The sequence below is a fragment of the Salvia hispanica genome, chromosome 6 (assembly GCF_023119035.1).
Source record: "Salvia hispanica cultivar TCC Black 2014 chromosome 6, UniMelb_Shisp_WGS_1.0, whole genome shotgun sequence".
In the NCBI taxonomy this organism is placed as follows: domain Eukaryota; kingdom Viridiplantae; phylum Streptophyta; class Magnoliopsida; order Lamiales; family Lamiaceae; genus Salvia; species Salvia hispanica.
The window spans coordinates 34,836,476-34,862,239 of NC_062970.1; the positions used below are offsets into that span (position 1 = coordinate 34,836,476).

General features: G+C 37.6%; 7 protein-coding genes and 1 non-coding gene across 10 annotated transcripts; 4 read left to right on the forward strand and 4 right to left on the reverse strand.

Moving 5' to 3' along the window:
• Window positions 1–789: 789 nt before the first annotated feature.
• Window positions 790–2,720, forward strand: LOC125195201 (8-hydroxyquercetin 8-O-methyltransferase-like). The gene is made up of 3 exons (XM_048093385.1): window positions 790–1,060; window positions 1,518–2,275; window positions 2,354–2,720. Exons 1-3 carry the CDS (start codon window positions 790–792, stop codon window positions 2,702–2,704), a joined length of 1,380 nt encoding a protein of 459 aa, XP_047949342.1. The 3' UTR covers window positions 2,705–2,720.
• Window positions 2,721–2,897: 177 nt separating this feature from the next.
• Window positions 2,898–5,482, reverse strand: LOC125194430 (ras-related protein RABA1f-like). The gene is made up of 2 exons (XM_048092632.1): window positions 5,160–5,482; window positions 2,898–3,674 (listed from the first exon to the last, which is right to left on the reverse strand). Exons 1-2 carry the CDS (start codon window positions 5,378–5,380, stop codon window positions 3,242–3,244), a joined length of 654 nt encoding a protein of 217 aa, XP_047948589.1. The 5' UTR covers window positions 5,381–5,482; the 3' UTR covers window positions 2,898–3,241.
• A 746-nt stretch (window positions 5,483–6,228) lies between these two features.
• LOC125196062 (50S ribosomal subunit assembly factor BipA-like) lies at window positions 6,229–13,253 on the reverse strand. Of its 2 annotated transcripts, none has more exons than XM_048094423.1 (19): window positions 12,817–13,253; window positions 12,064–12,138; window positions 11,288–11,438; window positions 11,135–11,203; window positions 10,845–11,017; window positions 10,442–10,579; window positions 9,718–9,843; window positions 9,396–9,494; window positions 9,080–9,200; window positions 8,846–8,909; window positions 8,609–8,672; window positions 8,411–8,535; window positions 8,135–8,208; window positions 7,709–7,758; window positions 7,385–7,471; window positions 7,205–7,255; window positions 7,040–7,123; window positions 6,710–6,760; window positions 6,229–6,571 (listed from the first exon to the last, which is right to left on the reverse strand). In XM_048094423.1, exons 1-19 carry the CDS (start codon window positions 13,168–13,170, stop codon window positions 6,488–6,490), a joined length of 2,040 nt encoding a protein of 679 aa, XP_047950380.1. In that variant the 5' UTR covers window positions 13,171–13,253; the 3' UTR covers window positions 6,229–6,487. The 2 variants fall into 2 exon arrangements, with proteins under 2 accessions (XP_047950380.1, XP_047950381.1); XM_048094424.1 differs by having other exon boundaries at window positions 8,618–8,672; window positions 12,817–13,251.
• LOC125197665 lies at window positions 12,464–12,559 on the reverse strand. The gene has a single exon (XR_007172197.1). It is a non-coding gene; the product is annotated as a small nucleolar RNA snoR113 (small nucleolar RNA).
• A 994-nt stretch (window positions 13,254–14,247) lies between the features above and the next one.
• LOC125192363 (LOB domain-containing protein 2) lies at window positions 14,248–15,317 on the reverse strand. The gene is made up of 2 exons (XM_048089901.1): window positions 14,646–15,317; window positions 14,248–14,413 (listed from the first exon to the last, which is right to left on the reverse strand). The coding sequence occupies exons 1-2, from the start codon at window positions 15,271–15,273 to the stop codon at window positions 14,352–14,354; spliced, it is 690 nt and encodes a 229-aa protein (XP_047945858.1). The 5' UTR covers window positions 15,274–15,317; the 3' UTR covers window positions 14,248–14,351.
• Window positions 15,318–17,942: 2,625 nt separating this feature from the next.
• LOC125196530 (PLASMODESMATA CALLOSE-BINDING PROTEIN 5-like) lies at window positions 17,943–18,841 on the forward strand. The gene is made up of 3 exons (XM_048095085.1): window positions 17,943–18,371; window positions 18,452–18,479; window positions 18,565–18,841. The coding sequence occupies exons 1-3, from the start codon at window positions 18,032–18,034 to the stop codon at window positions 18,719–18,721; spliced, it is 525 nt and encodes a 174-aa protein (XP_047951042.1). The 5' UTR covers window positions 17,943–18,031; the 3' UTR covers window positions 18,722–18,841.
• A 339-nt stretch (window positions 18,842–19,180) lies between these two features.
• Window positions 19,181–21,060, forward strand: LOC125196519. Of its 2 annotated transcripts, none has more exons than XM_048095063.1 (4): window positions 19,181–19,373; window positions 19,802–19,966; window positions 20,304–20,522; window positions 20,618–21,060. In XM_048095063.1, exons 1-4 carry the CDS (start codon window positions 19,230–19,232, stop codon window positions 20,957–20,959), a joined length of 870 nt encoding a protein of 289 aa, XP_047951020.1. In that variant the 5' UTR covers window positions 19,181–19,229; the 3' UTR covers window positions 20,960–21,060. The 2 variants fall into 2 exon arrangements, with proteins under 2 accessions (XP_047951020.1, XP_047951021.1); XM_048095064.1 differs by having other exon boundaries at window positions 19,239–19,373; window positions 20,278–20,522.
• Window positions 21,061–21,426: 366 nt separating this feature from the next.
• LOC125195203 lies at window positions 21,427–25,376 on the forward strand. Its single transcript, XM_048093386.1, has 5 exons — window positions 21,427–21,534; window positions 23,475–24,590; window positions 24,706–24,921; window positions 25,059–25,181; window positions 25,326–25,376. Exons 1-5 carry the CDS (start codon window positions 21,427–21,429, stop codon window positions 25,374–25,376), a joined length of 1,614 nt encoding a protein of 537 aa, XP_047949343.1.
• The last annotated feature ends 388 nt before the right edge of the window (window positions 25,377–25,764 follow it).

Genomic DNA, 25,764 nt, shown 5'->3' on the forward strand with positions numbered 1-25,764 from the left:
GTCTTCGACGATCATGTTGTGCGTGATAATGCAGGCGTACATTATTATCTGGGAAACGCATCCGACATCCCACAAACGCGTTGGGCCTTATTGCCGCCCATCGAGACCGGAGCACACCAAATGCGCGCTCCACGTCCTTGCGCGCCGACTCCTGTCGTTGCGCAAAGTAGGCCTTCTTTTCATCACTTGTTTGTCGGATCGTCTTCACAAAGACCGGCCACCGAGGTATATCCCATCCGCCCAAGTAAGAGCCCATATCATGCCGGGTTACGCCGTTGGCCACGAATGAGATCTTTTGGGCTGGACCGACGCCCCGGCACTTCTCGTTGAAGAGCAGGGAGACGCAGTTCGTGACGTTGAGGTCGCAGATGCTCGACCCGTGCTACTCCCAAAAATACGCATGCCTGCATCCACAATTTCTGTGAATTCCCGGGCCTATCACGGCCTCGAGGATTATTGTGGGGTTCTTTTTGACTTGTAGCCGGTCGTGTAGGCCCCCTTCCAGCAGCGTGGACAGTTCTTCCACTTCCCAATGCAAGGCCTATGCTGCCTAACATCCCCTTGGAACCCATGCTTCTCCGTGTGACCATCTCTGCATCACCGATAACCCGGGAGTAGGGCTTCGAAGGTACCGCTCACCGAAAACGGCAATCACGCCCCCACAGTAACTCCTTTAGACATTTTCGTGGCCGATTCCACTCACCGACGTGGAGGTACTCATCCCACATGTTCCGCCGGGCGTTTCCTACCCGCAGGCCAACCGCCCGATCAAGCACCGTGCACTTTTGGATGTGGGTGTGGTCGGAAACCGTCAACCGTGATCGCAAGGCTCCGAAGCTGAAACACATATATCGAGACGCCTCCAATGCCCTAACGATGCGCATAAACAACTCCCCTCGCGCATTCTCGAAACGCCGCCGGAACATGTTCAAGCGGAAACCGCGGGTACTCTGCAAAGTAGTCCTCGTCGCCGATGTGCAGCTACGTGATCCCGATCAATCACCGCTCGGTGGACAACTCGTGGAGGGCGATGTATCGCCTGTTGTTCCACCATACGCATGTACCGCTCCATCCCGCGGTTCATGTAGGCCTCCATAGCCTCGTTCATCCTCCGTTCGTACTCCTCCCGCCGGAACATGTTGGCGGGAAGCCGCGGGTACTACTGCAAAGTAGTCCTCGTACAGCCGTGATGTGCGGCCTACGTGATCCGTCAAATCAACTGGCTCGGTGGTGGATAACTCGTGGAGGGCGAGGTATACGCCTGTTGTTCCACCGTACGCATGTACCGCTCCATCTCGCGGTTCATGTAGGCCTCCATAGCCTCGTTCATCCTCCGTTCGTACTCCTCGGGATCCCCACCACTACCGCTACCGCTACCACCCGCGTGATCCGTCGCTCGATGATGCTCTTGAATCAGAAAGTTAGAGAGAGAGAAAACTCGTTAAAACAAGTGGTGCTGAAAATGAAAATGAAACGAAAATCGCGTTTATATCATTGCGGATGCTCTAAATGGACAGTAATTACATGTGATTATTGCACATCAACAACACTCACTCACTCCAAAAATGCAGTGGATTCCAGGCAAGAGCTTTTGGATGCTCAATCCCATGTTTGGAATCTCATATACAACTACATAAGTTCAATGTCCCTTAAATCCGCAATTCAATTAGGCATACTAGCCGACGCCCTCTCCATCAACAAAGCCAAATCCCCCGCCCTCTTTCGCCTTATGCGAATTCTTGTCCATTCCAAGATCTTCGACAAGGTTAAGATCGAACATGAGGAAGAGGCCTACTCGCTCACCAGGGCTTCACGTCTCTTGCTGAGAGACGAGCCCTTGAGCTTCGCCCCTCTCGCACTTGTCGGGATTGATGCGATCATAGTGGATCCATTCCATCATATGGCCGAATGGTTTAAAGATGAATTCCCAACTCCGTTCTTCACCAGAAACGGGAAAACTATGTGGGAGTTTGGAGAGAATGATGAGGGTTGGAACAAAGTGTTTAATGAGGGAATGTCTAGTGATTCACATTTTGTGAGCAGCATACTTGTTAATGAATGCAAGCATGTTTTTGAGGGTTTGAAGAGTGTAGTGGATGTTGCTGGGGGCACCAGGGTGGTGGCAAAGGCGGTAGCTGGGGCGTTTCCAGGCTTGAAATGCATTGCGCTCGACCTTCCACAAGTGGTTGATGGGCTTGAGGGATCTGAGAATCTTAGGTTTGTAGGTGGTGACATGTTTGAGTTCATTCCTCCTGCTGATGCTGTTATACTCAAGGTGAGTATGGAAATTAATTGGTGTTGATTTGAATTTATTGTATGTGAATTTGAGGTGGTTTATTAATTATTTTTGCAGTGGATACTCCACAACTGGAGTGAAGAAGATTGTGTTAGAATATTGAAAAAATGCAAAGAAGCAATAGGTGGGAATGGTGGGAAATTGATAATTGTGGATATGGTTATAGATTGTGAGAAACAAGAGCATAGTGCCTTTCAGACTCAGCTGCTTTTTGATGTGTTGATGATGACTGTGTTGGCCGGAAAAGAGAGAACTGAGAAAGAGTGGGCTCACCTCTTTTCTTCAGCTGGCTTCCAAAATTATAAAATCACTCCTATATTGAAGTATTTCCATGATTATCTTATAATCTTGGTGCATGTTTCGGTATTCCTACTAGTTAATTCTTCAATTTGTAGTAGTATATCCTAATTTATCTTTTTATTTTGTAGTATGCTTTAACAAAGCCAAGCCAGCAATGCATTGATTATCTAAACACAAATTTTAAAGATAACTTAATCAATCAGTTTGAGAAAAAAAGAGAAGCAAATTCCCATTTAATATAACGCGAGAAAAAGGTGCAAGAGTGAAAGATGAGATTTGGGCACAACAATTTTAAGGTTCATTGAAATAAAATCACACTTCAAAATTAGAGTACAAGAATGGGGTTCACTTCCGAATACATGTCTAAATTCAAACCTAGAGCACTCAAATATACGTAAGTAAAGAATCTATAAGAGTCTCACAATACTATTATAATACGAATTCAAGGGGCCGAATGATAAAAACGAACACGAGGAAGTGACTACGAATGAATCTTTGCTCCACAGTGTCTACTAAATCCGGACAAATGTGGTGTGCACATCAACAACGAGTGGCAGCCTAGTAGTCCCAGGTCACCCGTGTGTAGATTGAAATCGTAATCTCGCTAGAGTAAAATATGGAACGGCCATAAACTCCTTGGTATACTCAACCGGAGCAGCAACCACCTTTCTTTACTGCTGAAACGTCATCCTTTGATCCAACATTAATGGTCTGCCCTTTAGATATAGGGGCTGGATCATCGCCACTTTCTAGAGCTTTCCTGCTGACTACACCATGGATCTGTGTGAGCACTTCTGTGAAGGCGCTTTCCACGTTCAGTGATTCCAGGGCTGAAGTTTCCATGAAGAATGTCTTCTCCTTTTCAGCAAAAGCTGTGGCGTCCTCTGTGGAAACAGCGCGTAGGTGGCGCAAGTCAGCCTTGTTCCCCACCAGCATTATCACGATATTTGAGTCTGTGTGATCCCTCAGCTCCTTCAACCATCTCTCTACATTTTCAAATGTAACATGACGTGTTACATCATAGACCAACAAGGCACCAACAGCTCCACGGTAGTAAGCACTTGTGATTGCACGATATCTGGATCGAAGGATCACAAAGGGTAAGGATTTATAGAAGTGTATTACAAGTGGCATTATAGGGAAAGATAACTTGACACAGATGAGTGATAAATATGAGTACAATGCAGTAGAATTTTGATAAAGTTCTGATTATAAACATTAATCTCAAAGAAGAGTTTCATTTCATTAGTTGGAACGAAGGAATTCTGAAGAGACCTGAATATCAAAACTGACATCATCTAGAAACAGAATCACCATATCAAGAACAATCACCTAACCCAAGAAACATTGACAGATAGGCAGTCATCAGATAAAATTAACTCCACAAATGTGTGCAATTTGACGGCAAAATTCACATACATGTATGCTTCTCTTGATGCCTAAAAGCAAAAGTACTCAGTGTCTTATATAGCAATTCATAATTATATGAAAACATACAAAAAACACAACGAGGTGGCCTTTAAAATATATGTTTATTGGTTACCTTCAGATTATCAAACTAGGATAGATACTAAGCCTTGGATCCTAAAAGCCCAAGCACCAATGATCTCTAGACTCTAATGTGAAGTTGCTCAGATTCTATTCTAGTAGAAAACGAAACACAAGTCCAGATCGCTTGCCAGGATGTGGAGAAGTTAATTCCATATGGAGTACAAGTTAAAGACACATTCTTCAAAACCCCTCATCTTTACTGTCTTCACCACTCTACCGTGACACAGCCTTTAAAATTTGAGTTTATTCAATAAAAAAGACATTTACACTGTGACGTGGTCTTTAAAATTTACTTCATTCAATTAAAAAAAGCAGCTACACATAGTTCCTTCAGATTACCAAACTAGGATAAATTCTAAGCCTTGGATCCTAAATCCCAGGCACCAATGATCTCAATGCGAAGTTGCTAATATTCTACTGTAGTAGAAAACGAAACACTAGTCCAGATCGCTGGCTAGGATGTGGAGACGTTTGATTCCATATAAGAGTTTAAGATATATTCTTCAAAACCCCTCTTCTTTCTCAGTCTTCACCACTCTAACACCCAGTTAATTCTGCTAAGATCGCATTACATTTCCATTTTAAGCAATATCTTGAAAACAAAATATTCAAGTACACTAACTTAGCATACCTAAAACAAAAATCCATAAGTAAATCAATGAGAATTCCATCAACATCGTGTTCCGATCAACTTAAGGAGTCCAAAATTTGTAGATCAGCCTAATCTCAAAAGGAAATCTCGTTTCTTCAATAAAATGCACCGTTGATACATAATGCAGAGAAATCTAAGCTCAAAAAGTGTCAGATCTAAGCAGATCATGCTATTCCCAAAAGCAATGGATCTCAAGCGAAAACAAAAATTACTTGTACAAACTTCGCATTTCAAATCACCGGGAAACGAAAAAATCGAAAACAAAAGGAATGATGAGCAAAAGCAGAAGATGAGATCTCGAATTTACGAGCGCCAAAAAAAGCAAAGCAGAATGAGCAGAATTAAAGAGCAATGACGTACCGTTCCTGGCCAGCAGTGTCCCAAATCTGAGCCTTGATGACCTTCTCGTCGACGTGGATGCTCCGAGTGGCGAACTCGACTCCGATCGTGGACTTGGACTCCAAGCTGAACTCGTTACGAGTGAATCTGGAGAGCAGGTTGGATTTGCCGACGCCAGAATCGCCGATGAGCACCACCTTGAACAAGTAATCGTAGTCGTCTTCTGCTCGGTAGGCGCCCATGAATGCTTGTAATGTATACACAGGAGAAGGGATTTAGAGAGAGAAGAGAGGAATCGCCGAGAGAAGAGGGAGATCTATTCATACTGTTATTATAGCTGCTTTTAATATTTTTTATTATTTTTTCTTTTTTCCTTTTTCTCTTTTCTTATTTATGGCTCATTTATCGATTTTTTTTTAATTAATCTTTTTCGCTTTCCTTTTTTTTTTGAGTGAGGTGGATGTTTCATAGTACTTTATTTCTTGTGTAAATTTAGATTCTATATTTATGAAAATATTTGGCAGATTTGTTCTGCATGAAAATTTGGCGAAATTTTTCACTCTGTATATATGAAGATTAAAAAAAAAGTTGAAATGTAAAAGAAAATGAAATGCTTAACAAACAATTTCTTCTTTTTTTTAAAGTTGACTTTTCGATAAAATAATTTTGCTGCTGACAAGTCGTCATATCTACGTTTTTACTATACACATTTCTAGAACAGAGACGGCATATTTTATTACTATGCGAAATTTTTTAATAAATTACTGAAAACGTACCGTTGCATTGAGAAGAAGAAAATCAAATTATATTTTATTTACATTTATTGCTAATAAATGTTCGAGGAATAGTTAGAAAAAAAGGAATAATTTTTCCTGCTTTGATCAGGTTCGTAATTATGTAAAAAGAAGTTACTTTAATTGGAAAAGTTAACTATATATATCCAATTTTCAAAGAGTTATTATTCTTCGAAAACAATTCAAAATTATGCAAGCTAAGTCTTATAAATATAAACGTGTCGGCTATATATACTTGTTAAACTAAGAATCGTCAAGCTGTAAATGTAGCCAATCATTTTCATAGAAGTGGAGTATACTTTAATCTCTGGTGAAAATTCAACTATAATTATCAATGCAGCTCAAGAATCCTAAAAACTCACTGTAGCAAATTGTAAAACTCTCAACAGTGTATAAACAAACTAGGATGTTGGAGTTCTGTATATATCTTATTGCATTTAAACTCCATCAAATACTATGATACATCTTTACCTCAACAGCGGCTATGGTGAAACCAGGAGAGGAGTGTAGAATAATTATTTCAACTCACAAAATTGTACGTCTTTGGGCAGAAAATCAATCCTTCGGCCTTTTACTCATTGTTTTTCGCTTGTTAACGTCCAGGTATCTCTTCCTTAACCGAATAGCATTTGGTGTAACCTGCATAGCCAATACGAAATTTGCACAAGATCCGATTATGCAATGCAAAACGTGATATTATAATTCTTCCTTCATTTTCTCCTATGAAGATGAAAACGTGTGCACCAAATGAGTTCTGAGTACAAGAAATGGGCATACCTCAATGAGCTCATCAGATGCAACATACCCTATTGCTTCTTCGAGAGACATCTGCAAGAAAAGTGCAGCTTGTTATTTCTCTTGTAAAAGCATAGAACATAGATGCAACTCTTGGATAGAGTTAGGTAACTTCCTAAACTTCAATTGTAATTTCTAGCAATTTCAAACATATTTTTGTGGATTGCAGAAACTCATTGCCTTTGGTTGTTTATATTATTAAGCTACAAATAAGTTTACATTTTCATATAACATCCAGATAGCCACTTTCGCACAAGAACAAGGACAAAAATTAATAGTATGATGATAAATGAAAAGAATTAGAGTGCATACAAGGCGAGGAGGGGTTAGTTTCACATTCTCATCTTTAGATGCAGCACGGATATTCGTTAGCTCCTTACTTCGCACTGGATTAACCTGTGAGAAGAAATACTTGGTGTTAATCAACTGAAAATCAACAGTAACAGTTTTAGATTAAATTAATTATAAAAAAATTACATCAAGATCAGTATCCCGTGAATGTTCACCAATAATCATGCCATCATAAGCCTGCAAGTTAATGAAACAAGGCTCAAATTCTGGCCCCAATAATACCGAGTAACTAAAAATGTCATCTTATATTCATTTGCACATTTGTCGACCAAATGACTTTAGAAAGTAGATATAAATAACAAAAACCTCCATTCCGGGTTTGACAAAAAGTATTCCGCGTGGTTCTAAACTCATCAAAGCATAAGCTGTGATAGTCCCATATCCCATTGAAACCTGTTACATCAACTATAGTTGATTAAATCAGGTGCATAAACAGAGTGAGTGAAATACAAACATAACGATCAAATTATCTGATAAGAAATTCATGTGGATGAAAATGTAAAACAAATTTGACGCACAATGTAAATAAAAAGGTTGGCAGCAAAACCTAAAGAAGCTAATAAGATACTCTTTTTCAAAACAGAATAAACAGCGGGACTAGCAAATCGCTAAGGTAATATGATAACATACCAGTACTCCTTTTCTGACGTTTCCGAGAGGACCTCGATATTTCTCATAGGCTGCAAGATGACATACACACAAAATGAAAAAATTAATGAAGGAAATATATACAAATTTACTCCGGTAAGAAGTAAAAGAAATCAAACATATATACTCCCTTCTTGGTATGATGGAATGGAATGCAATGAAGGTTGGAATGAAATGACAATTTCAATGCATTTTCATTTCATTCCAGTCCATTCCATCATACCAAGAAGGGTCTAAGTTTCCTTGTTAAACATATAAACTTGCAAATATTAAGTCCACAAAAAAAAAAGAAAATGTTGAAGATTAAATAACATTTTTATCATCATCATGGAATAATAGAAAACAATCAGCAATATAGAGCATAAAAATAATCAAGACAGAGAGGTGAAAGTTGATCAGAGGGCATACACAAGAATGCGCGGTGCATGAATCCAGTGCCACGTGTATCGCTATTGAAGACACTTCTATAACCAACTAAGCCCCTGTGTATAGAAAATATTTATGGAAAAAAAGTTCAATGAACTCAAAGAACCAATAAATAATACTCCCTACAAACTAGAACATAAAATTAGTAGAACATGGGAAGTGTTACCTAAAAAATAACAAGAAAACGAGATGGTTAAAAATATATAGGAGAAACATACTGAGACAGAGAGGAGATATGATACAGAAAAAATTATGTACCTAGAAGGACAAGTCAGACAAACTCTAGTCCTGCCAACACTGCCAGGGACTGGACCCATGTCTGTAATCTCTCCTCGCCTGTGAGAAAGAGCTTCCATGACTAAACCTACATGCTCTTCATTCACCTGGAATGAGCAATTACAAAACTCAATTACTGCAATTTATGAGAGGTTGGAGAAGGACAAAAATTTGCTCTACCACAATCACCTCTACAGTCACTTCTTCAATTGGTTCCAGTTTTTGCCCTTTCTCAATTTTATACCTAATAATAAAGTAGAAAATTTCTCAAAGGCTATAAAAGTAAAACCAGATATTAAAGCTTTCAAGCATGAGCATTAATTTGGCTTTTTATATAATAGATACATAAGTAGTTAAATATCAAAATATAGTGAGTAACCAAATGGTGTAGAGGATTAATACAAATGAGAAACTCACATGACTTTGGGAGGTGATACAGACAACTCAAATTTTTCACGCCTCATGTTCTCAATCAAGATACCTGTTTGATAATTGTTAGATTCAAGGTAAGTATAAGAAACTAAAAGTTGATGTAAAGATGATACGAACTGCAATAAGCCCGGACGAGCAGTTCGTACTGCACTCATGCTAAAGCTAAACAAGCAATCGAACGCGAAAAATACACTTAAGACATCTGATAAAAAAACTTACCCAACTGAAGTTCTCCCCTCCCTTGAACTTCATAAGAGTCTGACAAACCAGGAAGCACATTTAGTGCAAGATTCCTCTCAGATTCAGCCATCAGACGGTCACCAATTTGCTTTCCGGTCAACTATAAATTTCACATGCAACAGAATTACATCATCAAGGAAACTGGTAATGATTTGAGGAGGATTATAAAGACTAGAAAATTCTATAAGGACATCATACCAAAAACAAGGACATTCAAAATTTTCGAGCGACCTAATCGAATATTAAATGCAAACGTGTATACAGCACAGAGAGTAGAGGGACAAGAAAGTCTTACAAAAGTTCCATCTCGGCCAGCCAATGGTGAATCATTCACGCCAAAAGTCATGGAAATAGTTGGGGGGTCAAGATCAACAGTAGGTAGAGCAGTCATGACCTACATAAACCTATAGATGTCACTGACAAGCTCTACATATTGGCGATGCACATCATGAATGTGAGAGAATCCAAACAATAAATTTCAAGTGACCAGTTATTTACTCAATAAGCCCATGCTTGTCTATTAGATGATTAAAGATATATCAATATATGATACTGAATTCAATTTCATGCAGAACTAGCATATCAAGTAGATGGCAAAAGCATAAAAATTCATGTACCCCAACATTTGCTATTGTGTGCCCAATCACTGGACTGGTTAACCCAGCCATCGACACTATATCACCAGCACCGGCACTATCAACAGAAACAATACTAGTTCCCTTTTTTTTCATCAGCTTCACAACCTACAGGAAAAAGTTCAGAAAACAATGTCAACCCAACATGGAAACTAGTGGAAAATAGCAAGCAACTCTTCCTATCTTTAATTGCAAGACAAGAACATAAACATAAAAGCCATAGGCAACAGTATAGACTATAAACAGACTGAAATCTCTTAACTGATCATTTAGCACATTTACAAAAAAAATACTATGTTCATCCTATTTCAATAGGCCTTAAGGTCCAGGCACGGATTCTAAGAAAAAAATAGTTATATTATGAAATAGGAAAGAGAAGGTATGTTTTGTTAGGTTGTATTTATCCAAAAAAATGGAGAGAGGATTCATTTTAATCAATAAAGTACTAAGAAAGAGAGATAAAGCAAGTGACCCCAATGGCGTACGGATGAGTTGTGCTGGAGTGTTTATTATTCATTCAATATCGATTTTAGGTAGTGGTTTCCCAAATAAGGTCGGAATAGGCCTATTGAAATGGGACAGGGAGTACATCACATTTTATGGCATGAAACTGTGCCCAGAAAGGACTTCATAGACACACAGGCAGGGCAGAAAGAAAGAAAGAAAGAAAGAAAAGTAAGACACGTTGTTATGCAAAGGGACAAACCTTCCCTTCTTCAGTTTTGGCAGTCCCAGAATCTGTAGCATGAATTCCATGCACTCTATCACCAACTTGGAGGATTCCAGAATAAATACGACCAGTTAGAATTCGGCCAACATAATTATCTTTTTCCATCATAGAGACCTGAAAAGAGCTGTCAACCAACTTTCTCAAGGTTTCTCTGCTAAGGTGCTTATATTTGGTAAAAAATATTCTGCAGTATCTTAACACCATCAACAAACGATAAGGAAATGTAGAGGAAAACATGGGAGATACATGGCTAAGAATGCTAGATGCCTAGCTCATCCTTCTTTATACATGGAATACATGAAAGTATATGCATGTGAATCCCACATTCTACAAAGCATGCAAAAGACGTGAAGTAAACTTGCAATATCTCAGCACTGACCAGCATCTGAAAAGGTGCATCAAGTGTAGCAGTTGGCGGACGAACGTGACTTATGATTGCATTAAGCAAGTCGGACATATTCCTAGCATCCTCGGGGGGATTCTTTGTATAAGTGGATGAAGCCCATCCTTCCTTTGCAGAAGCATAAAGAACAGGAAATTCTAATTGCTCCTCTGAGGGAAAGGTATCCAGCAAATAAGAACAATTAATATATGCATATCTGAAGTATATTCAAGATTCAAGAACTAGCCTCTACCAAATGATACTGTTATTACACAAGTAATATGCACCTGTAGCACCAAGATTGTCAAAAAGATCGAACACCAGGCTCTCGACCTCACTACACCTTTCTTCAGTAACTACACATACAACGTAACATTTGTACATGTAAATCTAGAAGCATATGATATTTAATCAATCATCACTATTATTTGAAATTGTACCTGAAGGTCGGTCTACTTTGTTCAGAAGAAGCAGAGGTCGTATACCATATTTCAAGGCCTTTGCAAGGACAAACTTTGTTTGTGCCAAGGGACCTTCGCCAGCATCAACGACTAAAACTGCTCCCTCAACCATGCCCATGACCCGCTCAACCTTTCAAAAGAAAAGATAGAGCGTTCAATGCTAAAAATTACATCAAAAAGCTGCAGCTTTAGCCTTGAGCATTGGAAATTTCAGAAGTTTAGACATAAGTTGTAATCTGCTAATAGCACAATTCCATGGGTCTAGCAAGAGAATTAACATTTGATGCTAGGAAGCTAAACCTCTACCACTGACAACTAGAAACATAAATTGATCCAACAAACAATTTGGTGAGTGAAAGATCATAGAAATAATTAATTATTATCAGGGCATCATTTCAAGAGCAAGCAAATGTTGCATCAGTTCCACAAGGGTTTTCCCAGAAATGACCGTTTAAATCAAACATTAAAGATCTCGTGCTGAAAACAAAAAATTGATAATTTAGTGCATTCTACAATGTTTCAGCAATGACTCTCAATATCTTACATTCCATGTTTCTAAAAGAAACACGCCTGAAGCCCATATAAGCTGCTTTTTTAAAAATAATGTTTTTTTGGAAAAAAAAAAAAAGGAAGCAAAGAAACACAATCACAGATTCATTACGTGAGAAGGGTTTAAAACTGGGGCTCAATGCAAGACCTAATGGTCTATAGTGACAAGCTATCCACATAAGTATTTCTTTAAAAATTTGACTTACTTCACCTCCAAAATCTGCATGTCCAGGTGTGTCAACCATGTTCAGCTCATTCTCTTTCCACGAAATAGATGTTACCTGCAAATTATGATTGAGAATAGGAAATGGGATATTCTAAAAAAGTCACAAAAATCAATCACTAAAGCATTTCGAGATATACCACCAGAACTTTCTCATTTCATGTTATGAATGTGATATTAAACAGCATATCAACTGCTAGACAAATCTAATTACAGTAATTGCATCTTAGGAAGCTATTGAATATCGAAATCATAACAGAAAAAAAGGTCACTTCTTTCTTTTTTGCCCATTTCTATTTTTGCAGCCCTCCTTTTGACCAACTGGATTATTCTCCCACTGTCACAGACTCACAGTAGTTCATCCACGATCTAGTCATGTACCATTGGCTCAGAAGTAATACCTCAGACATAGTTTCATCAATCTACTACCAACCAAATAGTAGCAGCCGTAAGTCCGGCCTTTTTTTTCATCACCGCCAATGTAAATCTCATTTTACGTAGATCAAAAAAGCAAACAGACACATGGGCCACATTCAAAAACAACATCTAAATCCTATTTCAAGACTTCTTTACCTACATCACTCGATCTTTTTTCAACATCAACTTACTAAAGCATCGCTTCATGCTTGCTCAGTCTACCAAACTCGACATTGAATCTCCTCATATTTCAGCGGCTCAACCAAATTACTAATACCTAATCCAGAATCAACAAAAAAATCTAGAAAACAGTAAGGACCTTGGAAGAGATGGTTATTCCACGCTCGCGCTCGAGGCTAATAGAATCAAGAGCTCGCTCGTGCGGGATATCGGCGCCGCACTGGCGGAGGAGCCGATCCATGAGCGTGGTCTTCCCGTGGTCGACGTGAGCTATTACGGCGACATTGCGGAGGCGGCTGGGGTCAACAACGGCTGCGGGATCGTTGGCGGTCGACGGCGATGTGGAAGCGGCGGTGGGCGAGGAGAATGGCCTTGCGAGGCCTGAAGCGCGTGAGAACACATAGGGCTTCCGATAATTGGTAGACGCGGAGGAGGAAGATAGTGATTTTCTGGCGGCGGCAGAGCACAGAGAGCGGAGCAGAGGACCCACCATTTCTAACGGAGGTGAAATGGCTGCTGCTTCAGCTGAGGTGAACGACTCAACTCTATTTGTAGGGTTTAAGACATTTTTCCCCAAATTAGGATTTTCTTTTTTCTTCGATTCAAGGTTTTAGAGGTTTTTGTCTTTTATCTATGCTTTAGCATAAAATTGGGTGCGGACAATAACAACTGAGTGAGTACCAAAAAATTTCTTACTGTATAATTGATTCAGCTTGTATTTTACCTTAATCAAGTTTTTATAAATCAACTCTAGAAACAAAATTGTCAAAAATACTTAAAGCTACTTGAATAAATTGGTTTAAAGTGTATGCTATGTGCACAGGCATGCTCTGCGAGTATACGATAATGCTCACATTACATTTTTATGATTGCATGATGCACGAGTTGTATACCTGCAGGTACTTGAGCACGTTCGTTGATGTCCTAATCACAAGAGCCGTGGGCGTGGTTTTTTAATTCGAACATTTATAAATACACTCAATTTTATTTTATAAATTCATTATAAAAAAAAATTATTTCAATTATATAATTTCATTGTTTTGATAAAATTTTAGTAGTACTTTTTTATTATTTATAAATTAATTAAATTATAAATTATAATTAAATAAAAATTTAAAATAGATAAATACTAATACTATAATTACTTAAGCTCGTTTGATAAGAAATATGAGATAAAACAAGATTTGTTAAATAAGATAAGAAATGCGGTCTTCGTGTCAAGATAAGCTCGGATGAAGGTTTTTTGGTAGACAAGAAATTATCTAGATTTTGTATTAATAAATCATAATAAATGAGGTAGAAATGCTATCCGACCAAATTTGTGAGATACATATCTTTGTATTTTAAGGAAAAATTTGCGGGCTCGGATGGGCCATAGAGAAAACCACGGGCTGACATAATAGGTTAACTATGATATCAAACACTTAGAAATAGTCATATAAGTATCTATATCTAGGCATTACTAACTTATCAAACGGGCCTTAGTGTTCAAGAATTGTAAATAGTGGTCAAAAGCAGGCCTTATTTGGATTATGAACATAAAATTCCATATTATGGAAACAAACGACTAGTAAAAAACATGAATTGAGAAATTGAATCCGCAATGTATAATACGAAAACTTAGTATTTTCTCCAAGAAACCATATGAATTGTAGACATTTGAAAACATTGTATCTACGAACTGCCCTCCCAAAGGGTGCTTTCCATTGACTTGGAATCCAGAGGATTGTATTGACCTGCAAAATAGGGGTATAAATAAATCAAGATTAAAAATAATCCAAATCAAAGTGTGAACTACTAGTATTTTATTTATGCGTTTTTCACAATGCATATATGAACGAAACATGACATTAGAACATGATGGAAAGATATATAAATAGCTAGGCCCATGAGTCTTATTAAATTAGTACTAGTATTAATCAGTTGATTAGCTGACCATGATTTAGTAAGTCTTGGCTCGAATACTACCTGCAAGAATGCATTGTTGGCCGAAAGCATTAGACAAATGCTGCTGAGGAAGGAATATAGTTGTGCCATTTTCCCTTTCTGCCCTTTGTTTTTCAGAATCTTGATGAATATGGTGATTTGGGGAATATCCATAAGTGCAAAAATCCACCACAGAATTGCCATTACCAATAAAATTATTGTTTGGGTTATTAGTGTTTGTATTCACAATTTTGTTGCTATTGTTCCATCCCATTAGGGCTTGTGCTGTGGCAGCCTTGTAAACTATGGTTCCTTGATTTGGTACTTGGTGATGAAAGTGTTGATATTGGCTCTTGTACAACCTCAGCTCCTCACAAACCCTTCGGTAGTCTCCAAACGGCCCCAGCACCGGGTCCTTCTGCCGCCCTAGGGCTTCCCACACGAGCGAGTCCACAGCTACCTTCCGGTCCTCCTCCCTAAGGCTCGTGATGATCTTTGTGACGTTGCTCACACCAAACACCTTGTGCACAGCCTGGAACTCTCGTGTCCTCTCCACGGGAAAGAAGGGCGCCAACGTGCACTTCTCTGTGCACCTCTTCCTCTGGTGCTTGCATGACGCGCAAGCAGACGTGTTGTTAGCCCTTTGCATATCTAACTGTAGCCTTGACATAATAAGTCTAGGAATGTTTGTCCCTTTTGTTTATTAACTAACCAGGTTTCATTAGCACATGGAATATACAAGTGCATGGTATACAACAAAATAACTAGTTTTATAAGGTTAGTATTTAATAAAGAATGAAAAGATTGCCTACATTGATTGGATAATAAGCACAACAAGTTGAAAACTAGTCATCAAGAATATGTTTAATATAGAGCATGGAAAGATGGTCACTAAAGCTAAACTTCTTTATCATAGAAATAGTTTTTATTAATTTGTAGGTGGCTCACACGAAGAGTAAGTTAAATAAGATTAAATGTCTACAACTATCAAGTTATGGAGTATTAATTTTTATAGTTTCTAATTAGCTCTACCTTTTAGTTTTATCGTTATATGTCACCAAAATATTTGTGTTAAATTTCCTTTTCAATGCTTGGCTCAGTTTTCCTTTAGGCTCATTCTACCTGGTCCATGAAAATCAATCTCAAAGAAACAGTTGATTTGGAAGTAGAATCAAATGCATTTATATTCCACTTGTATCTATACAAAGTATATTCAATGGAGTTGTGCTTCAAATGCGTATAACTAAAGTGAAAAGTTGTGTACTGTCTAGACATGTACACTGATCTGCACATATTAGTAGCATCCATTATGACCGGATAGTAGATGATGTGTCAAATCGGTACAACCCTTGTGGTGGTGGAGTACAAGTTAGGATAATTGTTTAGATATTGATAAGCATTTTAGCTGCGGTTTATGATATAGTCCCTCCATCCACTATTGCAGGTCCATGTCCATATTTGACATGACATAAATTTTAAGAAATATAATAAAAAAAATAAGTTGAAGGTAGGTCATACTCTTATATACTACTCATATTATTTTTATAATGAAATATGAGTAATAAAGTTAGTGGAATGTGAGATCCATTGCTGTAAGCAATAAAAAGCAAATGAAACATTTATTGATGAACAGATGAAAATAGCAAATGAAACGTTTAGTGGTGGACGGAGGAGTAGTGGATATCACAAACTTTGGCGGAATTCTGAATTTTTCCATGGATTTTTAAAATTTGGTCATAACAATTTATGAACTTTGATTAGATTTGGGATTTTTCACGTTTAGCGATTCCTGTGAAATCGCTTTCTACATGGCATTAAGTTATTCTTATGTGTCATAGTTACTTCTCATGTGGCCTTTTAATGCACAATTGATAGAGTATAAATGAGAAAGCAAAAAATTGTTACTAGTATTAGTGGACCTCAATATCCATGCTATTAATTAAATGTTTGATAAAATAGTTTTTTTATAAATAAAATAAAATACTCACTCTATCTTATTCAATATGTTCATTTTTTATATTTGAAAATACGTCTCTCTCCTTATTAAGATATTAAACTACTCTTGTTTTTTCTCTCTATTTATTTCATTTAACAATTTCTCTTAAAATTTCATACCACTAAAAATTGTGAACATCTTAAATGGACGGAAGAAATAAATAAATTTTTATGAACCTACCATCATAGCAAAAGAAAACTAAAATTTCAGATATAGATGGAGTAATATGATAACAAGGGCCATTAAATAATTAAATATAGAGTACTGTTATAGTGGAGAAAGTGTGACCGGCTTGCTAAAAATTTGGATAGTTGTACTATTGGATAGGATAGAAGCAAATACTCCCTCCATTCTACTACAAAATGAAGCGCTCCAAATTAGACGTTGTTTTACAAAAATATACTCCCTCCATCCCAGTTTAAGAGTCATGTTTTATCATTTTCGTCCATCCTAGTTTAAAAGTTTCATTTAGAATTTACCATATTTGGACATAAAATATAACCTCATTGTTAATGAAATTTACACTCAAATGTCATTACTTTCATAAAAATAAAAAAAAAAACAAAATCCTAAACATACAAAAAAGTCAAAATTATCTCACTTTCCACTACCCCACTTCAATTATTACACACTCCAACAACCACTACTTCACTTCAATTATTACACACTTCAACAATTTCTTATAACTCATACTCTAACTAAATTGCACTCCTAAATTGGGACTGAAGAAGTAATAAATAGTTAAGACTTAAGAATATTGATAAAGTAAAGTAATAATGTATATATGATTCTCTTCTATATTATTATCTCTCTTACTTTATTTTTTTCTCCACTGTAACTTTTTATTATCATCTTCGCAAAATAACGATGAAAAAGGAACATCTCACTTGTGGTGGGACCAAGAAAGTAGAACTATAGTGAATGCTATAGGCTAAAGCTTTGGGATTAATAGCTTTCGCATACATATGTCCCATGATTTAAATCTAAATTTGGCAAGTTGGTCTAGATACAAGTTTGTATTTTGATCATGAGCTACCGATTTAAGATACGGAACTTGTTATTGAGATTTTGGGAATCATACATATTCAAGCTACTGGATAAATTGTAGTACTAATATATTCTAAGGGCTTTGCTCTCTTTTGTAATAAAAACTACTCCATATATATTTAAGACTTTGGTCTCTCTCGTAACAAAAAAATTCCAAATTTGGAGTAATTATAACACGTTAGAATAACAAGTCTCCTATTTGCCTATCAAGAAATCTTAGCCTTGGGAATAATTTGTGAAAAATAAAGAGGCGAGCAAGTCCAATTTGTCGAAAAGCCTGCTTGGGTGAGTGTGTCTGGTCATGAATCCCAACGGTCGATTTTCCACCGCTTATAAAATGGAGTAATCGTTAATTTAAGCAATAGTACTTTGTTTATCTCGAAAAATGGATCTGTCTCGATTACTCTTTGTGCTTACAATCTCGGTGGCAGTAGCCAGTTCCCTCCAAGCCCAGGATGAGGGAGCAGCGGTGGCGGTGAGGCAGCTATGGTGCGTGGCGAAGAACAACGCTGAGGACGCAGCCTTGCAGTCGGCCCTTGACTGGGCTTGTGGGCCAGGCGGGGCGAACTGCGGGCCCATACAAAATGGTGGGCCCTGCTACGACGCGTCCGACGTGGCCCGAATGGCCTCCTTCGCCTTCAATGACTACTACGTCAAGAATCACAACTCCGGCGACGACGCCTGCAGCTTTAGCAACACTGCTGCCCTTACTGACCTCAACCCAAGTAATTTTATTAATTACTTAGTGCCAGTCATCAATATTTATACAGTATGTTTACTAATTCCTTTAATATCTTTATTTCAGGCCACGGAAATTGCAAATTCACCTCTAGGTAATTTAAATAAAATGCTGAATCATTCGTTTTGTTTAAATACTTAATTGATAGCAAATGGAGTAAAATAGTTTGTGAATTGCAGGTCAGGCGCAAGTAGTAGTGGGAACTTTAGTGGAGCAGTGTCGGATACTGCTGACTTAAGCAGTAGTAATTCCATTTCCATAGTTGGATGTCGGTGGTTGTTGGATCCGCTTTCAGTTCTCATCTTCTTCTTTATATTCGTGCAACGCCTTGTTTAGGATGACGTCACGCCGCCTTATTTATAATTTGTGGAATTCTAATTAGTTAAGTCCAACTCCGCTCATTGTATTTTAGTTAATTTGTTTATTAATCAAAGTTTGAGTAATGTGATTGATCTACATCACATATGTTCTTGTAGTTAGCTTGATTAATCAAGATCGACAACTTGCAGTCAATTGTATCTTCGCTTTGCATTTCCTTATTTGTTTTTGTAGAGAGCTTGTTTAATAATCACGATCGATAACTTGTAATCACTGCGTACCTTCGCTTTGCATTTCCCTATTCCACTATTATAATATGATTACTCTACATTACACAAAATGTTTTTTTTTTTAAATTTCCCTTTGTCCCACTTTAAAACAAAATTTAATGCTAGTAGTACTTATAAAGTGAAATAAAATAAAGGAAACAAAAAAATAAAAATTGTGATATTACTACCTTGGACAGTTAACTAGGAGTGTTTATCACTCCATATCTCAGAATTTTGTTTTGCGAGTACTCTCGAAGATGAGCACAGCTCTGCAGTGTCAATTTCCGGCAAATTTCTGCACGGATTACGGCAATAGGTTGCTGAAATGCAACTCTTTCGATAAAAGGGTTTCTTTAATCCGTCGCTGCATAAAAAATGAGACAGAATCACAACCCCATCAGGTAACTTAAAATAATTATCCGTATTTTGCTTTTCTGGATTATGTCGACATTTCCTTATTTATTTTAATTGAAAAGCGTTGCTGAAAAGCAATTTTTAATTATTGATTATTGTTAATTTTCGCTACCGGAATTTGATTGAATGTGGAACACAAAAAGTTCATGCGAAATTATCCTGTTTCTGCCCTATTTTTGTTGCAGTGTAATTAATCCGTATGAGAATGAAATGAACACTTAGATTTCCAATGTTTCTTTGTTTAGCTTAAATCGAACAGGAATATTATGATTAATTTTCTGCCAAAAGTATAAAGTTGTTGGATGTGCTATTTGTGCGAGCTGAAATTTCATCTAGCTGCCATTGGGAGATGGAAATCAAGAAACTCACACATAAATCATGTATATGTTGTAACTTTATTCCTTATTCATAGCAGGGTTTCTCAGTTCTCACAACAGATCCTCAACCTCAACTTGATATTGGAAGTATATGGAGCTCTATGGGTTTTTATGTGTTCAGCATTCACGTCCCGTTGAGTTTTGGTGGTCTTTCTGCTGCTGCAAAGATATTGCATCAACCCGTCCTCGATCCACAGACTCAGGTATGCATACTGGTTGCGATGCTGAAAGTGATGAATGGAACTCATATTAAGATGCTAGTAATGGTTAATGATTGTGGAGCTATTGCATTGAAGTTTGTAGATGTTTCTTTTTGTATAAAGTCAATTCTTGAAGGTAATTTTTGAATAAGCATGCTGTAAGAATCTTCTTCTCGTATTTTCCTACCAAAATGAATAATGCTTATGATAGTGATTAGTGACACTCATACTTTGAGTTTTGTATGAACCTTTTTCATTGGAATATGATATTGAGGAAGTGTTTTCTTCATCGGATCTTATGATCTTGATGATAGACCTTGTCCGATTCTTTGCAGCACAGGCATTCTTTATCTTGGCAATCCAAACCATAGAGCTTAGCATTGTTTTGCTGCTGCTTAAGTGCCCCGGTAAGCCTCAGTATGACATTACAGATTTCTTTCGTGCCAATAAATCTTCAAAACAACGAAGCTGGCTGCTGGCATCAGTGCTCGGGTTTGGGGTCCTTCTGTCATTGGTCTTTATCACTTCGTATTTTGCTGAGAGATTGATTGGACCCAAGGTATATTTATTCATATTTACTTCCATTCATCTCCATGAACTAAAATTTTTGATTCGTTGGGTGTACATTGGGTACTGATTTTGTTGACATTACAGGATGTGAACAATCCATTCGTCAAGGATATTCTCACAAGCGGCTGGAGTTCTGCAACCGCCTGCGTTCTTGTCTACTCCATCATCACTCCGTTGCTGGAAGAAGTGGTGTACAGAGGTTTTCTCTTGACATCTCTTGCCTCCACAACAAACTGGCAGCTAGCGGTTGCAATCAGTTCCGTTGTTTTCAGTGCATCCCACTTGTCGGGCGAGAACTTCTTGCAACTCGTCATTGTTGGATTGGTGCTCGGATGCTCTTACTGTTGGACGGGGAACTTGAGTGCATCGATATGCATACATTCTCTGTACAACGCCCTGATAGTGTATCTAACATTTATATCATGAACAATGTTTCCAAATCCGTTTTACTCTTCAATCTGTACATCTTGTTTCGGTAGTGGGGTTAAAATTTTGACTCGTTATGTGACTTATAACTATTTTGAGTATTTGACTATGGTGTACATATTTGATTTGCCATACAAATTTAATCGGACGTACAGGATCATCTCACTTGTGCTTCTCCGGTAATCTTAGATACACACGATTACTACCAAGACTATATAGTTAGAGCATTTCATTACTCTATTACTCTATTGAGCGCAACTTAAATTTAAAATATAGAGTTTGAGTCCAACCCAAGTAAATGGGACCTAGCAACAAATCCAGCCAATGAGAAGGCAGCCACGTCTCATCAATCCTCAACGGATGCATTATAAAAAAGAGACCTACGCTCCAGCAACGCCACGTCGATCCCACGACTCAACAAATCATTAAAACCCTCCCTCTGACAACCTAATTTGTTCCCAGAGAAAATGGGGAGCTTCGAGAGGCAGGTGAAGGCAAGAGCTAGGGAGATCAAAGGCCTCTTCAACAAGGGTTTCAAATTTGTTAAACATTCTTGCAAGAAGGGATGGCACAAGGTCAAGCGCATTAAGAAATAGTAGTGATTACTTTTTCCAGTTCGATTTTTCTCTCTCTTCTTTTGTGTGCATTTTTATTTTATTTGAATGGCTGTTGTTTCTCTCTCGTGTTCTTTTTTGTTTCACTTTTATTTGAGAGTCATTGTAATATAATCTTATATGTTTATCATCAATTTGGAGTATTAGACCCTCGTTTTTATCTTAGTTTTCATGGATCAAGTTTCATGTACTATAATTATTACTATTAGTATTTTCTTTTTATAATTTAGATAGGATGTATATTATGTTTACGCCCGCAAAAGGAAGTCTTTAAATGAAAATTAATTCTACTTCCGTCCGATAATCATAATAAGTTACCGCAATTTCAATTTTTTTGTGTGGATAGAAAACTTTTATATCTTGTAGCTAATGGAGTAATGTTTTATAAAGAAAACATGTAGGAAATGAGAGAGTTTGCAATATAATTTTCGAATAGCATTTTGATAAGTACCACCACACCACCAACTACATACACTCAGTCTACAATTAGCTCAATATTTACTCTCTTTCTTTATCCAAGAAAATAAAAGAATAGAATTCAGTCATTCAGTATCTCATTTTTTAAATTTGGATATATGTTCATACAACAAAAATTAAATCATCATGGGTGCACAACTAAAAATTATTTAAAGAGTAGATACAAAGTTGTAGATGGGAACGTACAGTTCATGTTTGTAAATATTTGAACTTGCGAATTCAACACAGCAACACATATTTCGTCGTAGGGACTCCCTCAAATATGATTAATTATGAATTTTTAATGCTACTTTTGAATTGAACTGTTGACCACAAAGAAGTTGTACTACTACGGAGTAGATGAGTGAACGAATGGATTATGCTCAAACTTGAAAAGCAACATGCATTTTACGAGTGTATCAAGAGCCAAAAAGAAGCAGCAGCATATATATGGTCTTCTAAAATTATTGTTATGATGTGCGAGGAAAAGAATTTGTAATTAAAAACTTCAAAAGCAACATGCATTCCACACATTTATCTTTACTCTCTCTACAAAATATGAATCCGATTCCGGATGAAAATTCTGTTCTCTGTCGGGGCATTAATGTGGTTGTAAATGCACTGCCGGAAATTAAATCTTGCGTGCGAAACTTTTTTGTAATTAAGGAGCAAGTAAAATGTGTTTTCTACTAGTAGTAAATTAAATTTTGAAAATTAAAAAAATGTTGCAATTCAGCTCAATTCCAGCACACGATTCTACCAACAATTGATAACAGATAAAATAAAGACGAGAATTAGGTAATTGGATTAATACTAGTAGTTGATAAGAGTCACAAAATGAGAAAAGAATAGCAGCAAAGTCAGTAGGCAGTTAAGTTAAGATAATTGCAAATCCTAGCCCAATTGATGGAGATACAATTGAGAGATGTGATATACTCATCCGCTTCTTAGTCTAGGATGATAATTATTCCCTGCATCATGGTGTATGGCTAGTCATGCATGCAACATAAAAACCCGCCAAAATTGGATGAAACTAACCGCTACTATATTAGAATCATCCCAACTGAATTCTAACTCCACAACAACCGTTCACCAATCTCTCTCTCTCTCTGCTGATACACTCAAAATTAACCACTGCATGCGCCTTTTTCTGTGCTGCTGTTTTCGCTCCCTTTTGGAGGAAATGCAAACCATCGCTGTGGAGGATTCTAGCATTCTTGCTATCGGAGGAGGAATGCTTGCCCATTTCTGAAAACTTTCATATCACTCTCACGGTAACTCCAACTTAGGATTTCCTTATTTTTCTGCTGAAACTTGGATTCTTGTCGATTAATATCCGTGTATTTCCTTCTTTTAGTGCGTTTCTTTTATAATTACTTTCTTGGTTTTGCCTATCGGTGAATGAGCGATTTTTCATTCTGAGTTGGGTGTTTTGTTTGTGACAGTTGGGATTTCAGCATAGTTTTCTTGAAGATTTTGATTGTGGGGAGATGGAATTAGATTTTCCTAAGACAAAAGCTGGTGAATTGAAAGAGAAGTCGTTAAGGACTACTCTCCAGTATGTTCAAGCACAGGGGCATCCATATGTCGAGATTAGGGAAGAGGGCAAGAAGAACCGCTTGATCTTATTTTGTATGTTGTGTCCTGCACCTTGCCATAGTGATTCTTGCTTGTTTGAACACTTGAAGGGCCGTAGGCACACTCAAAGACTAGCCACTGCGCAACTTACACTGCTCAAACCAAATCCATGGCCCTTCAATGATGGTATGATTTTCTTCCATGATCAGCAAACTAAAACTGTACCTGCTTCGGACCGTGGGAAAAACAAGTTGGTAGATGTACGTAGTAGTAATGTTGGACCGGTTGCTAGTGCACAGAGTTCCCTGAAGATTAAGGACAACACCAATCGTGATAAAAAATCCAGTAGTTCTACCTTGGGTGGTGATAAAACTGGTGGGATGCTAGTTATTCCCGACGTTATGCAAAAAGGCAAGGCTTCTGATTTGGTGGTGAGGCATATTGGAGTTGGAAGAATTGGTGCCAGGTTTGGGTATAGGCATGGAGGCTCCAGTCAAGTTTGTAGAGTATGGTGTGGATGGCTAGGGAATGTGGATTCCACCACTGAGGATGTTGCTAGGACTCCTAAGCATGAATTTTCTATTGTTACCTTTTCTTACGACTATAACTTGGGGCGGCAGGGGTTAGTTGATAGTGTCGATTATATGCTTTCATCAGTTCCTGGTATAGAACCTGAGAAAATTCGCCCTCGTAGAGGCAGGAAGAGGAAGTTAGTTTCTGATCCAAAGAATATAAGTAAGGCTTTAAGAATTCAAGATCACTCTTCTGGGAAAGAGTCTCAGTCTTCAAAAAGTTCAAAGTCAAACGTGCTGTTCACCAGAGATGAAGATAGATTGGCTCGCATTATTGCGAGCAAGACTCTGAGGAAACGATTAAGAAAACGATACCGTTTTTATGCTAAGAGGGAATGTCGGATATGCAGAAAGAGGATGGTGCTGGACAAAGATGTTGCTGCTCTGTTAAATTGGAAGACTGGAATGCTTGTATGCAGTAGTAGAAATCCTCATGGGGTTGGACAACATCTCACCTTCTCTTTTTTCACTATTTAGCTAGTATTTGATATTTCTCCAAATTAATACTCATTTATTTGGTATACAGCTATTCCATGTGTATCACATATCCTGTCTCATTCAATGGTTACTGCACTTTGAGGCTGAGTTTGCTTTTGATGATCAGAATGAAATCAAAATGGCTAAAGCCAAGAAAGATGGGGAGAAGGACCCAATTTGCTCGGCATTCTGTCCTGAATGCCAAGGCACTGGTATAATAGTGAAAGGGAATGAACGCGAGAACCTACATGCCTCTCTTAATCAGGTTCTTTATTTCCTACTACAACTTTGTTTCTGTATCTGAACCTTCACTATTTATATCACTTCTTCAAATTCTTTGCATTTTTTTGGCAAGGTTTTTTTCTTTACTATTGCTAAATGTTTATTCTGTTTTCATTCTAGATCATGGAATATACGCACAAAATGTGTGAGGCTCGCAGTGCTTGGATAACAAGTCCAGAAATGTTGGATAACTGCTCAATTGGTTTTCATTTCCCTCAGGCATACTATGATCCAAGATATCAGGTGAAGGCTGTCTGATCTTTATTATACTACAATTTATGCCAATTGCATGCCTATACTAGCTAGGTAATTTTATTTGTGCACACAACTATGGTGTGAAATATGGCATTGATGCTAACAAATATAATTTGATTGTTTATATTTCAGGAAGATGTACAACAACTGAAAATACTGCACTTCTATCGAGCAATTGAGTAGATGGGTTTGCGGCGATGACAGTTCGAACTGGATACAACTTAGGTTCTTACGTACATTGGATTTGCTTACATCTGTTTGTTGTAAATACATTGCAATCTTTTGTGAAGATTTACTATGAAGTTCTCCTCACATATTCAACTGTGAGGCTATCAGATGTCATCCAATATTGCCATTGATTCTATTTGCAATATATTCTTTTTTTTTGGATAGGCTAATGAATATTAGTATAAAGTCCGCATCACAGTGGGCTCGAACCCGAGGCCAAAGGACTCGAACCTGAGACCTTTGGCCTCAGGCATTACCAATTAGTTTAGAAGTCCTAATTGTTAAAAAGGATATGCAGTCTTTTGGATTAGCTACTGAAGAATAATTGTCTAGGTTATTATCT

What these genes read in the sequence shown, in the direction of transcription:
- LOC125195201 (XM_048093385.1), top strand. Translation starts at nt 790, where the DNA reads ATGTGGGTGTGGTCGGAAACCGTCAACCGTGATCGCAAGGCTCCGAAG. An exon ending in TGTTGTTCCACCATACGCAT is followed by an intron (nt 1,061 to 1,517) that starts GTACCGCTCCAT and finishes CTAAATGGACAG; the next exon opens with TAATTACATGTGATTATTGC. An exon ending in CTGATGCTGTTATACTCAAG is followed by an intron (nt 2,276 to 2,353) that starts GTGAGTATGGAA and finishes TTATTTTTGCAG; the next exon opens with TGGATACTCCACAACTGGAG.
- LOC125196530 (XM_048095085.1), top strand. Translation starts at nt 18,032, where the DNA reads ATGGATCTGTCTCGATTACTCTTTGTGCTTACAATCTCGGTGGCAGTA. An exon ending in CCTTACTGACCTCAACCCAA is followed by an intron (nt 18,372 to 18,451) that starts GTAATTTTATTA and finishes TCTTTATTTCAG; the next exon opens with GCCACGGAAATTGCAAATTC. An exon ending in AATTGCAAATTCACCTCTAG is followed by an intron (nt 18,480 to 18,564) that starts GTAATTTAAATA and finishes TGTGAATTGCAG; the next exon opens with GTCAGGCGCAAGTAGTAGTG.
- LOC125196062 (XM_048094423.1), bottom strand. Translation starts at nt 13,170, where the DNA reads ATGGTGGGTCCTCTGCTCCGCTCTCTGTGCTCTGCCGCCGCCAGAAAA. An exon ending in TGACTGTAGAGGTGATTGTG is followed by an intron (nt 8,536 to 8,608) that starts GTAGAGCAAATT and finishes TGCTCATTCCAG; the next exon opens with GTGAATGAAGAGCATGTAGG. An exon ending in ACGTCAGAAAAGGAGTACTG is followed by an intron (nt 7,472 to 7,708) that starts GTATGTTATCAT and finishes TTGATGTAACAG; the next exon opens with GTTTCAATGGGATATGGGAC.
- LOC125192363 (XM_048089901.1), bottom strand. Translation starts at nt 15,273, where the DNA reads ATGTCAAGGCTACAGTTAGATATGCAAAGGGCTAACAACACGTCTGCT. An exon ending in CCAACAATGCATTCTTGCAG is followed by an intron (nt 14,414 to 14,645) that starts GTAGTATTCGAG and finishes CCTATTTTGCAG; the next exon opens with GTCAATACAATCCTCTGGAT.
- LOC125195203 (XM_048093386.1), top strand. Translation starts at nt 21,427, where the DNA reads ATGGGGAGCTTCGAGAGGCAGGTGAAGGCAAGAGCTAGGGAGATCAAA. An exon ending in ATTGGAAGACTGGAATGCTT is followed by an intron (nt 24,591 to 24,705) that starts GTATGCAGTAGT and finishes TTTGGTATACAG; the next exon opens with CTATTCCATGTGTATCACAT. An exon ending in TACATGCCTCTCTTAATCAG is followed by an intron (nt 24,922 to 25,058) that starts GTTCTTTATTTC and finishes TTTTCATTCTAG; the next exon opens with ATCATGGAATATACGCACAA.
- LOC125196519 (XM_048095063.1), top strand. Translation starts at nt 19,230, where the DNA reads ATGAGCACAGCTCTGCAGTGTCAATTTCCGGCAAATTTCTGCACGGAT. An exon ending in CAGAATCACAACCCCATCAG is followed by an intron (nt 19,374 to 19,801) that starts GTAACTTAAAAT and finishes TATTCATAGCAG; the next exon opens with GGTTTCTCAGTTCTCACAAC. An exon ending in AGAGATTGATTGGACCCAAG is followed by an intron (nt 20,523 to 20,617) that starts GTATATTTATTC and finishes TTGACATTACAG; the next exon opens with GATGTGAACAATCCATTCGT.
- LOC125194430 (XM_048092632.1), bottom strand. Translation starts at nt 5,380, where the DNA reads ATGGGCGCCTACCGAGCAGAAGACGACTACGATTACTTGTTCAAGGTG. An exon ending in GACACTGCTGGCCAGGAACG is followed by an intron (nt 3,675 to 5,159) that starts GTACGTCATTGC and finishes CCTTCGATCCAG; the next exon opens with ATATCGTGCAATCACAAGTG.